At 40.3% G+C, this 12,402-nt stretch overlaps 1 protein-coding gene across 3 annotated transcripts in view; it reads left to right on the forward strand.

Moving 5' to 3' along the window:
• The window catches only part of lrch1 (leucine-rich repeats and calponin homology (CH) domain containing 1), a 103,732-nt gene that overhangs the window by 28,340 nt on the left and 62,990 nt on the right, over positions 1–12,402 (forward strand). For all 3 annotated transcript variants that reach the window (XM_080903445.1, XM_080903444.1, XM_080903446.1), the window contains exon 2: positions 11,008–11,152. In XM_080903445.1, coding sequence (XP_080759571.1) covers positions 11,008–11,152 — 145 coding nt within the window. The remainder of the gene's footprint in view (positions 1–11,007; positions 11,153–12,402) is intronic.

Below are 12,402 nucleotides of genomic sequence, written 5' to 3' on the forward strand. Positions count from 1 at the left end.
CACCACAGACACTGCATTAGCCTTATTAGCCTAAATGAACGGAACTGTTGGTATCCACCAGGACACAGGCTGGTTAGAGGTTCACATTTTTAGTCATACTGAATTTATAATTTCCACTTTATTCTAAAAGGTGGCTAAAGCTATAGTTTAGGATGAGCCTCTCTGTGATCGACAAATAACTAAGGCGTGGGAATGTGTTACATCCAGTTTCAACACAACAAGATGGTGACAACTGAAGTGATGTCATAGTTCTTACATCTATACACGGTATATGGATGTAGCAACTTCCAACATTGACCACATATCTAAAATGGTGAAATCTGTTGCTGGTGAAAGAAGACATTTTTCACATGATTTGCTTCCTATAGGGAAGGGCAGTCTTCCTCACGAACTGTCCAATAGTCAGTGGGAACAAAAATCAAAAGGGTGGTTTGTGGTTATCAAATATCAGTGTATTCGTTTCTTGGTGTTTTGGTTGGTGTCTGAGTATCTTTTCAGGGCTGCAGCAGTTGGCAGCAGCAGTTACTATAACAAAGCTGGTTTTCATCATTGTCCTCATCAGCAGTAACTCAGTCTGAGGCAGCAAGTTTTTCGCCCAGTGGCACCTTCAGCATCCTGGAGCTACTCCACCCATCTGAGAGCCGGCTGTTTCCTTTGTAGGCAGCAAGTGATGAGAAAACCGCCAAGAAAAACCCCTTCCCCTTCCTTCCCTACAAACCAAGTGCTTCCCTTTTTGAGGACCCTCATTCACATCATGCATCAGCTGCGTACTGTACCCTCATCCATCATAGCTACCTTCTTATTAACGTAAAGCTGATTCTAACCTGAACCTTCAAACCCAGTCTTACACATCAGAGTCCTTTCATGGTCTAGTCCACTGGTGTCTGCTCTCTGAGGTTTGTGTACTTTTTTTTTTTTTTGCTGTTATGTGTCCGTGGAAAATTCATGGGCCCATTATTACTTTACGATAACAAACACGGCATTATTATTGTTCTAACTGAATGCTTACAGCTGCTGTCCATTCCAGCTGTTACACTTGTGTTAAACATAACTCCACAGAACTTTACAAGCTCTGTTCAGCTCCAGTATACTGCTAATTGACAAAAATAGAAAGTGGGATGGAACTACTGGATAAAATCATCAAGTAAGTTTGGAATAACAACCACTCATTCAGAGTTCAGTGCAAAATATTTTCTACCTCTAGCCACAACAACCCTCCAAGTGCAGCTTTAATTGAACGTTATTTAAACACAACATCAAAATGTGAAATATTGTATTTTGTTATGTATATTCAAATTTAAGAGGTATGTGACAGTAACAAAACACTTGACAACTGAAGTGACCTTATTACTGATAGTTGACTGGGAATTGAAATGTCATTTCTGTCTGAAGATTCAACTTCCTCAAATGTTTCAATCTACATATCACCACAAATTGTTAGAAACTGTGTGAAAATGTCTTGTGTGTGTAAAAGTTTACACGAGTGAACAGTTATAGCAGTAACCACAGAGTTATTTCAGTGTTCACTCTAGCTTTTGCTCAGCTGTATAATCCCTGACTCATCTCCCCTCGTTATTATTCTGTTTTTTCTCATGACATTTTCTGTCCTCTCTCTCGCTCTCTCTCGCTCTCCTTTTCTGTGTTGTTTTCGGCAAATGTGTTGGTTCTAGTTTTGAACTCTACACCTTTTGTTCTAACGCCGCACTAAGTATCTGGTTTAAAAGTGTTGCTCTATACTAGTCTGTTGCGTTTGTGTGTGCCTGCCTGCACATTTGTGTGTGTGGTGTAAAGCCTGTCATTACTGTACTACAGGGAGGAGTTCCTGTCCAACCAAAGGATGCAGCTGCATCACATGCTCAGAGAACATTTTTACATTCGAGGTCTTCAGACAGGCGCAGCCTGACTCTGCAGAATTCAGAGTTAAACCGTCAGGAGCCAGCAGTCTTTGGTAATATGAGAAACATATTCATGCACTCTCAGCCAATACAAATGCAGCAAATCTCTGACAAGAATGGTAGCTCACAGGCAAAACATCTTTCTTATCTGCACTGGCCAGAAAAATAGTGACAGTTAAGAAAATTACGATGATGTTCATCACCTTATTTCCTGAAAATTCAGTCTCTTAAGATACAATGCATACTCATGTAAATAGCTATAAGTCTTCAACCAAAATTTTAAAAAACTGGACTCATGCAGGAGGTAGACAACAGCAAACTACGTCCACTACTTTAACACTAGAACTGTGATCTTTTTGTGTTCAAAACCTAATTTTAAAACTATAAAGCAATTGTTTTTAATGATAGCCTTAACTTGCATGCAAGTTAGACATGCAATTCACAAGCAAGAAATAGCTATCCCTCAGTCCTCCTGGATTCAAAAGGATAGTTAAAAATAAAAGAAAAATACAGTATGGCAAATGTAATGCCTTGCAGAATACTGCTTGTAGAATGATAGTCTTGTGTTTGTGATCTGTCTTGTCGGTTTCGTGCTGCTGAAGTGAATATTTATTTTAGTGTCACTGCAGGAAATTGTTTAGCTAAAGTGGTTAGCCGCGGATAGTCTGTAAACTCCGGTGACCAGTTTGGTTCATGAATGACAGGCAAAACAATAACCAGATACGTGACTATTTACTTTTGGTATATGCATTTTAAAAAGCAGAAGCATTAATCAAGAACAAAGCATAGTGACAGCATAACATTACATGGCGTGGTTGAAAGTAGGGGCACAATACTGATTTATACAGAGTATGTATTACGCTACAACAAGTTGGGGTTATGGGGATGTCTACGGAACCGGCGTATAATGATGGCTAAACTGAAACACTTTACAGTGGATAATAACTCCAGAGTAGCTTATGTTGCAACCAGGCAGTAATAATGGTATTATTGTAGCTATGCTTACGGTTGGATGCATGCTTCAGCAGATAACATGCTCTGTTTTTGTTTTTGGATGATTTCAGTCAGATTTTTTGCAAACTTAGTAGTCTGCTTCCTTGAGAATTTAAGTAAATATACTACATGTAATTGCTGAGTAGCACAACTATTTGGTGTCCCTTTGGTCACATTAGTTAATGCTCTGCTCTATGTGGTGGGTAAATAAGCAGGCTAATGAATTTAAAAGTAGCTAAACTTAAACAGATGTGAACATGGTCATTCTTTAGATCTTCTTTTATTTCCTCAGTCTCCCTTCCTTCCTTCCTTCGTCCTTTCTTCCTCACCCCCACCACTTCTCCCTCCCTCTTTGTTGTCGCACTGTATTATTGTTAGATGACAGAGCTCTGTGTTAATCAGTGGGCAAGAAAACATTCTCGTGTCTCAGCTGCACAGCCTCCACATTCTTGCAGTGGCTGCAGTATCTGTATAGTACAAGTCTTTGTATGACAAGCCGGGCTCTCACAGTTCACGTCACTAACACACTTACTGCTCTTTATCTCTAATGTCTTTCAAATAGTTTAGCTAGCTTTATATATTTCTCACAGATTGTGTCAGCCTGTCTTTTTAATAGTTGTTGTTGTTTGTATTTTATGTTGTTTGATTTAGTTTCTCAGACGTAATGGAAGGAAAATCGTGTCTCAGCTTTGTCAAAAAATAGACAAAAAAAGGGTTCAGTTTTCTGTTAGCCTGCAGGCTGCCTCATGACCCTCATATTAACTCAAACAGTTTATGTAATTGGGGAAATTGGATTACTCTGAGCAGAGCACAAAGTATCAGTGCATGCTTGGTAAGAACTAAAAATGCCCTTACACTTGTTCTGTCTTAAAATGCAGTGTGAAGCTGAAACACTACGTGAGTGCACACGTGTTCCTAATGAAGAACACGGAAAGAGCTTAAAACATATTAAACTGTAGAAGCTGTCATCAAATTTTGGGGTTATACTTGTTGACTTCTGACATTGGTTTGCCAGGTAGAGATGTCTGACAAATTAAGAGCTCTAGCTCGATTTGTATCTCAGCTCATGTGGAGGTTTTGAAGTGGTGTGTTAGACTGTCATCCAAGTTGGTATTGAGAGATCTAGAGAAACAACAGCGAGATGCATTAAAACTGTTCTGATGTTACATATGCCTTACAACAGATACTGTGATATCACAAGTGCTGCAGACTGCCTTATTGTGAAAGACACGATGGCAGAAAGCAAAGTCGAAAATGTTGGATTTAAGCAGCCGAGGAAAGTAACTGAATGTCGTTACCTGCTCCCTGCACATATGCTTCTTTTAGAGAGACACCAGACAGAGTGTAGAGCCATTTCACTACCACCTCAGATTGGTGGTCAAATCGCACATCTGATCCATGTGCAAGCCTCACTGCCCACTTCACTGACACAGTAAAGCACTGTGCCTTATTCATTCATGTACTTATTGCCTTGGAGCGTAACCAGACCACATTTCTTGAATTTGTACTGAGGATATATGCAGAATGTTTTGTTTTTTATTTCTTTTTATATTTGTAGGATTGTGTCCTCAAAACTTTAGTTTTTGTATTTTGTTACATATATTTATGTTATTTGATTAAAGCACAGCTGTGTAATGGTCTATGGTACAGTTATTATGTTCAACTTCAGACAGAACATAAATATTTAAATTACAAATTACCCAGATATCTTAAATGAAGAGTAAAAAGGAACTGTTAAGCCTAACAGATATAGTGATTTATATGGTCATACATATTGATATTACTGATACAAAACAAGTTATCATGGTAAGGTGGGTGTTTTTTTTCCATATTGCCCAGGCATAGTCACATGGTGTCCTAAACATCTTATTAGAACCCTTTTTTTTCATGTTTTCATTTAATTTTTCACGTCTTTTATGCCAAAATCAAAATCCCCAGCAAGCATATGTAATGTCTTCACAGTATTGTGTTGACCGTACTAAATCACTGTCACTGCTCTGATGTGTCTTGACTCAGTAAAACTGAATTACATGAAATTGTATCCTCAAAGACTGCACATTAATGTAACACTCACAACGCTGCTGCAGTTATGTCCAGTCTACTGTGCTGACGCAAGTCAATAAAACTTCCTTCAGATGGATTAAAAGGCTTTTAATAGGAAACATCTGCACAGGAAACATTTTGTTAAAAAAAAAAATACGAAACCCGCCTTCTTTATTATCTCTGTGCTGTCTTTATCCCACAGTTGTTGTTGAATTATTTTTTTATTGTGAAGGATCAGTTTTGTATTTCAAAGTTTTTTTTTCTTTTTAAGGGAAAAAAAAGGTGTAACTGTTACGTTAACTTTAGTGGACTAGAGTTCATTAGGTACACCTGGTTTACTGTTCGTTAACGCAGATGCCAAATCAGCCAATCACCAATTTCAGTCAATGGCAGCAACTCAATGTATTTAGGCTTGTAGACTCGAGCAAAGACAAGACGACTTGCTGAATGTCAAACTAAGTGGAGAAGACGGGCTAAGTGACTTTTAATCTGGCATCTTTGCTGGTGTCAGAGTATTTCAGAAACTAACTGTGATTTTCCTGCACAGCCATCTCTAGGGTTTACAGAGACTCCAGCGGGGATAATACAGCATGCCACAAGGCTCAAATCACCTCAAACTGGTTTCTTGAACCTGACAATAAGTTCACTGTGTGTAAATCGCCTCCACAGTCACCAGATCTCAGTCCAGTAGAGCATGGTGCATTGTGGATGTGCAGCCAACGGGATCTACAGTAACTATGTGAAATCTCTGAAGATTTTTCCAGCACCTTGTTGAACCTGATCTTGAATCTGTTGCAAACAGTTGCCCAGTAAATGATTAGTCTCCTGGTATCGCTGACTGGTTTATACACATTCATTCATTAATCAGTGGTTTCCCTCCTCACACCAGCAGCAGTGTAGGTGAAGTCTGGCTCTAACAAATTGTGGGGTATAAACAAGGAAGCTCAAGAGATAAAGTATCAGTTTTCACAGTTGAATTTCATCTAATTGCAATGTTCATAATCCCGCACGTTGTCCTAGATGTCTGAGTTGGATTGACAGTGAATGGGAGAAAAATACACATGTGTTGTTTCACATCTTAAAAAGATGCTGAATCAGGTTTAGGCGAAGTAAAGTCATTGTGTTCCTGCAGCAGGCTTCTTCTCTTTCTTCTTCTTAAGTCAGAGGTCACACAGTGGCAGCAATAGGTCATTTCCTTTTTCATATGAGAGGGAGAGTGTTGTTATTAACACAGGAAGCCCCACGCCTGCTTTTCAGGGTGTGGCGTGTGTGCGTGTGTGTGTGCGTTTTGTATTTACAGCATGAAGACTTGTAGCTTTTAGGAATACCCCCATAAACAGGATTAACTATCTAATGGCTCTGTAATGGGTTCTTGTGAAACTAATCCAGAGCTTAAATTTGCAGTTGACTGGGAGTACCTTGTTATTGTTTAGCAGCATCAGGGCCTCGGGATGGAGATTGTTTAAAATGGTTCATTAGGCATTAAACCTTGAATAAAATGCAACATACAAAAGTGTGGGAAAATTGATGTCAGAGGGCTTAAAAAAAGATGTATGGCTGAAAAGGACTACATTTAAACAGCAGGTTTCGCCTTTACGCCCTTACTGGTTTAGTTGTAGCCTCAAGCTACGTTCACATCATACCTGAGTTACCATGTTTAACATTTTCTTTCTTCTTACATCAAAACGCAAGTAATAACTGCAGCTGAAGTTTGAAACTTATTTGCTTTCTTTTCTTTTCTTAAAAAGGGTATCTACAGTAGAAAAACTCTCATCACACTCAGTCACACAGTGGCTCCTTAAATATCAGTCATGAACTTTGTAAAGTCAATTGAATGAACTGGATGGATCATCCCCAGAAATAAGCCCATTGTCAGTGATACTGGATCCTGCCTTTTCACTCAATATTGCACAGATGTCCAATCCAAACAACAATTCGCTGCATCCCTAAAATATGTTGTTGCCATAGTGCCACGTCCATCCATCCAAGTGTAGGATTTTAACAGGTGCCATCAACAAAACACGAAACTTCAGAAACGGTCACAGGTGCGTCTGTGTAAACACTCAGTCAGGCCTGAGCGCTGGTATTGCTGATATGAGTGAAAAGAAGATCTATGTATGTCATGGACTAAATGTCCTGAGGCCTGCATCATCACTTGTGTCACCTTACATGGCCTCACATATAGATACAGGCCAATGTATCTTGACAGATGTGTGTCTGTAGGATCGACATGTCCTTAATCTGTCCCTGTGTGTCTCGTGGTTTATAGTAGGTCACTGCTGCTTTGAACGCATTACAGTTTCCACAGTGTTGTTTTGGAGATTAATAAGAGCATTAACGGTGTTGAACGCACCTTACGCTCACACTCACACATACGCCCTGCCAGTAATAGCTTTGTGTTGTTGTGAGTTGAGTCAGCTTGCTGCCGTTTGCTCGCCGGATGAAAGCAGGACCGGCGGGCTCTTTGTTTCTCGTTCAGTGTTTTAAATAGCACTTCCTGTTAATGTGTGATCCATGATGCAATGCGTTCTACGTGTGGCTGATGCCCAGATGCAGATGTGATTTTCTTTTTTTCTCTTTGTTTTTTAAATTGATGAAAGCCTGCTACACTTGTGCCTCAGAGGAGCTGTTTGTACAGTTTGGTGTTTGTACTATTCACCAGCTTACAAAGCACATTCAGTAAAAGTGCCCTATTTTCATTGTCATTTATTTTTGTAGACATTTTTATGATGGAAAAATATATATATCTGTTCCTGTGTGTCATCATAGTTAAGTCAAGGGACAGAATTTGTGTGAAGGTCATGGTTTTGTTACTGCATTTTTCTGCATATTTCTTACCTGGTCTTCCAGCTTAGGCTTGGAGGAGGTGGAGCCTATCCCAGCTGTCACTGGTTGAAAAATGGCCCACACCATCTTAGCAACATTAGCATGGCATTGGCAGAAGCTAATTGCTATATTAGCTATATTATATGTAATGTGACACTTTCTGCAACCAGTTCAGCTCCCTCTACAAATAAAAAACACAACTGCTGTGAGATGATTTGTTGCTTTGGCCTGTTTAATATCAAATAAAAGAATTCCGGATTACTCCTGGTTGTTAGGCAGTACCTCTCTTGTTCCATAACTCTGGAACATTAGTATAACAAAAAAAATAGCAACGAGGTCTCTGCTCATAGTCTTGCTGGATATTAATTGAAAACCGTGACTATAAATACTGAATACAAAAGTACAACATGACTTTTCCCCGATTGTTTCCACCAGAGGAAATGAACTCTTGTGCTGTTCTTGCACCATTAACAAAACAAAATGTGTTTTTCAAGAGGCTCAGAGTTCAGCCTCGGCAGAACAATGTGGAATAATTGCACTGACATTTCTTGGCCTTACTGGGTTGCTGATAACTGAAGTTGATATTATTGTTGCTGAGTTACGGCAGGAAGTGATGTCAACAGTCCTGGCTTGAGCAGCTGACCTGAGTCCTCATGTCAAATGCTGAGTTCCTTGAGTCTGACGTCAGTCGTACCTCAGATTCACGGTCCTCTGCTGGCGTCTCTGTGGTGCTCCATGTTACAAGGAAAGAGAGAATTTAGTCCAAAATCTGCATGTTGTACAATAAACGGAGCGAGAAATCTTAATGCATGTGTTATTGTTGGGTGTGCAAATAGGTGTATAGTGCATTACAGCAAATTGTTGTAGGTCCAGCTCCGACGAGAGTGATTACAAAGTTTTATATCGTACTGAAATATATTTAATTACCTTATGAGCAATGTTTTACCTAGACTTTAACACCAACAGAAAATAAAACACAGCCCGGGTTATCCTTCTGTCATCAAATAAGTCACTGTATTTAATCAAAATTGAGGACTGTATGAGTTATGTATATGTTAAATCAGGTTACCATATTTTTAATGAAAACTACAGTGTATAAAAAAAATTGATGGAGGCATTATGAGGTCACCCATTGATTTGTGGACTGTTTGGGCTGTCGCAGTCTTGGCCCTTTGAAACTACACAACAAATTTAGGGAGGAACTGACTAAGAACCTCAAGTCACTACAGTGGGGCAAAAAAGTATTTAGTCAGCCACCGATTGTGCAAGTTCCCCCACTTAAAATGATGACAGAGGTCAGTAATTTGCACCAGAGGTACACTTCAACTGTGAGAGACAGAATGTGAAAAAAAAATCCATGAATTCACATGGTAGGATTTGTAAAGAATTTATTCGTAAATTAGGGTGGAAAATAAGTATTTGGTCACCTCAAACAAGGAAAATCTCTGGCTCTCACAGACCTGTAACGTCTTCTGTAAGAAGCTTTTCTGTCCCCCACTCGTTACCTGTATGAATGGCACCTGTTTGAACTCATCATCTGTATAAAAGACACCTGTCCACAGCCTCAAACAGTCAGACTCCAAACTCCGCCATGGCCAAGACCAAAGAGCTTTCGAAGGACACCAGGAAAAGTATTGTAGACCTGCACCAGACTGGGAAGAGTGAATCTACAATAGGCAAGCAGCTTGGTGTGAAAAAATCAACTGTGGGAGCAATCATCAGAAAATGGAAGACATACAAGACCACTGATAATCTCCCTCGATCTGGGGCTCCACGCAAGATCTCATCCCGTGGGGTCAAAATGATCATGAGAACGGTGAGCAAAGATCCCAGAACCACATGGGGGGACCTGGTGAATGACCTGCAGAGAGCTGGGACCAAAGTAACAAAGGTCACCATCAGTAACACACTACAACGGCAGGGAATCAAATCCCGCAGTGCCAGACGTGTTCCGCTGCTGAAGCCAGTGCATGTCCAGGCCCGTCTGAAGTTTGCCAGAGAGCACATGGATGATACAGCAGAGGATTGGGAGAATGTCATGTGGTCAGATGAAACCAAAGTAGAACTTTTTGGTATAAACTCAACTCGTCGTGTTTGGAGGAAGAAGAATACTGAGTTGCATCCCAAGAACACCATACCTACTGTGAAGCATGGGGGTGGAAACATCATGCTATGGGGCTGTTTTTCTGCCAAGGGGACAGGATGACTGATCCGTGTTAAGGACAGAATGAATGGGGCCATGTATCGTGAGATTTTGAGCCAAAACCTCCTTCCATCAGTGAGAACTTTGAAGATGAAACGAGGCTGGGTCTTCCAACATGACAATGATCCAAAACACACCGCCCGGGCAACAAAGGAGTGGCTCTGTAAGAAGCATTTGAAAGTCCTGGAGTGGCCTAGCCAGTCTCCAGACCTCAACCCCATAGAAAATCTGTGGCGGGAGTTGAAAGTCCGTGTTGCTCGGCGACAGCCCCAAAACATCACTGCTCTCGAGAAGATCTGCATGGAGCAATGGGCCAAAATACCAGCTACTGTGTGTGCAAACCTGGTAAAGACCTATAGTAAACGTTTGACCTCTGTTATTGCCAACAAAGGTTATGTTACAAAGTATTGAGTTGTATTTTTGTTATTGACCAAATACTTATTTTCCACCCTGATTTACGAATAAATTCTTTACAAATCCTACCATGTGGATTCATGGATTTTTTTTTCACATTCTGTCTCTCACAGTTGAAGTGTACCTCTGGTGCAAATTACTGACCTCTGTCATCATTTTAGGTGGGGGAACTTGCACAATCGGTGGCTGACTAAATACTTTTTTGCCCCACTGTATGCATGCCATGTCTTAAAACATGGCATCACCATCTATTGTACTCAGGGCCGAACTGAAAACCCATTCAAACTAGCAACTTGGGCTATGCCTACTAAGTTTATGGAGGAGGTAAACTGTTTTCTCAGACTTCCATCCAGTCAGACCGTTTAAAGAGCCACTCCTCTGATTTTTACATAAGAAAAAGGACACATTGGATTCATTTTCAGACCTTTATGTGAGTCTGTGGTGCTACCTGTCTTTCAACTTATTTTTGATTTTTATTACAATTAACACACCAGATGTCAAAGTTTGTTTTTGTTTTTTAAAATGTTTAATATTTCATTCAACTACTACTCAAATTGCTACCTTTGCATCTTTTATTATTACAATGTGCCCTTTAATTGTTCTAAACGTTGTTTTTCTTGGTTTCCATTGCAGACCTGTCAAAAAACCGACTAACCGACGTCCCCTCAGAGGTATGCCATCTGGTTGCCTTGGAAACACTAAACTTGTACCACAACTGCATCAGGTCCATCCCAGACAGCATCATCAGCCTGCAGTCGCTCACCTCCTTAAACCTCAGGTACACACATCGACACACTTGGTGTCACTGCTGTTTTACGATATGGGAACATTTTCTGCAGCAGGGACTGAGGGAGTGAAACCTCTGTTTTATGAACATCAAACCCATTAACTAGGTATTAAACAACACTCTGTGTTTTTGCATAAATGCAGTAGAATAATGTGATGCTGCATAATTTTAGCATATTTTAAATACTTTCTTCAGACAGATGGAGTTTTACACTCACTGATGCTGCATCACAACTGTTGAGCTGCATGCTTTGATTTCTAAAAGGTTCCTGATACAGTGGTTCCTTTTCTCTCATATGCTAAAATACAATAAATATACAGTGTATAGTGTTTTAAGTTATGTAAAAATTACATCCAGAATTCTTTATATTGGCAAAGAGGGCGCCACAGCAGGAGCGTGCTGTTTATACTCAGTAGTGCCTCTGCTGGTCAGAGCAACATCGTTATATGATATTCAGATGCACTTAATGCTGTGGGAAGGTAAGGAGTAAGACATTGTGCATTTCTTTCTTACTGTTTGTCATTGTGGGTGAAGCCATTTGACAGATGTACATGGTTTGAGATCAGTTTGATTTTGTCTTTTTATTCTGCTTCTTCTACCCTCATGAGAATTTGACAAAAAAAGAGAAAAAACGAATGCACAGTTGTACAGTTCTGTGCGTCTTGCACAATACGTGGGAAAACTAGTTCTGAGAGACCATAACCTTGTCCTTATGGGTTAGGGTGTTGTAATTAGTTGTGACAACTAAAGAGAAGCCGTAGGTAACGCATTATATCAGTGTCCTCACAAAGACAGAAGGACCTGTGAGTGCGTGTGGCTCCTGTCAGATTTGAGGCTCCGCACTCTGAACACAGCATCAGACTGAATGAGAGTGACAGAGCATAAATAAAGCAGTGTTATTGTCCTTTAATGTGGGCAGACTCTGCTATTGTGTGTCAGCTTTGGGTGGTAGCGCTTTCAGTGTTCGGCCCATCTGAGCTGTTGTACTGCTGCCTGGGGTCAATGCAGGTGTGTGTCCGTGTTTGTGTGATGTGCCAACAATGCTGCAGGGTGATCATTTTGCCAAGTGTCTCACACAGCTGATGTTCAGTGAACTGTTAGTTAACTGTAAACCTTTGATACACTCGGCTTATGTTGATCTTCACAAACTGTGCTGTTCTCTGCCTTTAAAGGTCAAGGTTTCGCCACTCTCTTCATTGTATCATATCTGTCACACTCTGCAAGTGAAGGCGGCCTGAAAT

The sequence above is a fragment of the Rhamphochromis sp. 'chilingali' genome (assembly GCF_963969265.1).
Source record: "Rhamphochromis sp. 'chilingali' genome assembly, chromosome: 14".
NCBI lineage: Eukaryota > Metazoa > Chordata > Actinopteri > Cichliformes > Cichlidae > Rhamphochromis > Rhamphochromis sp. 'chilingali'.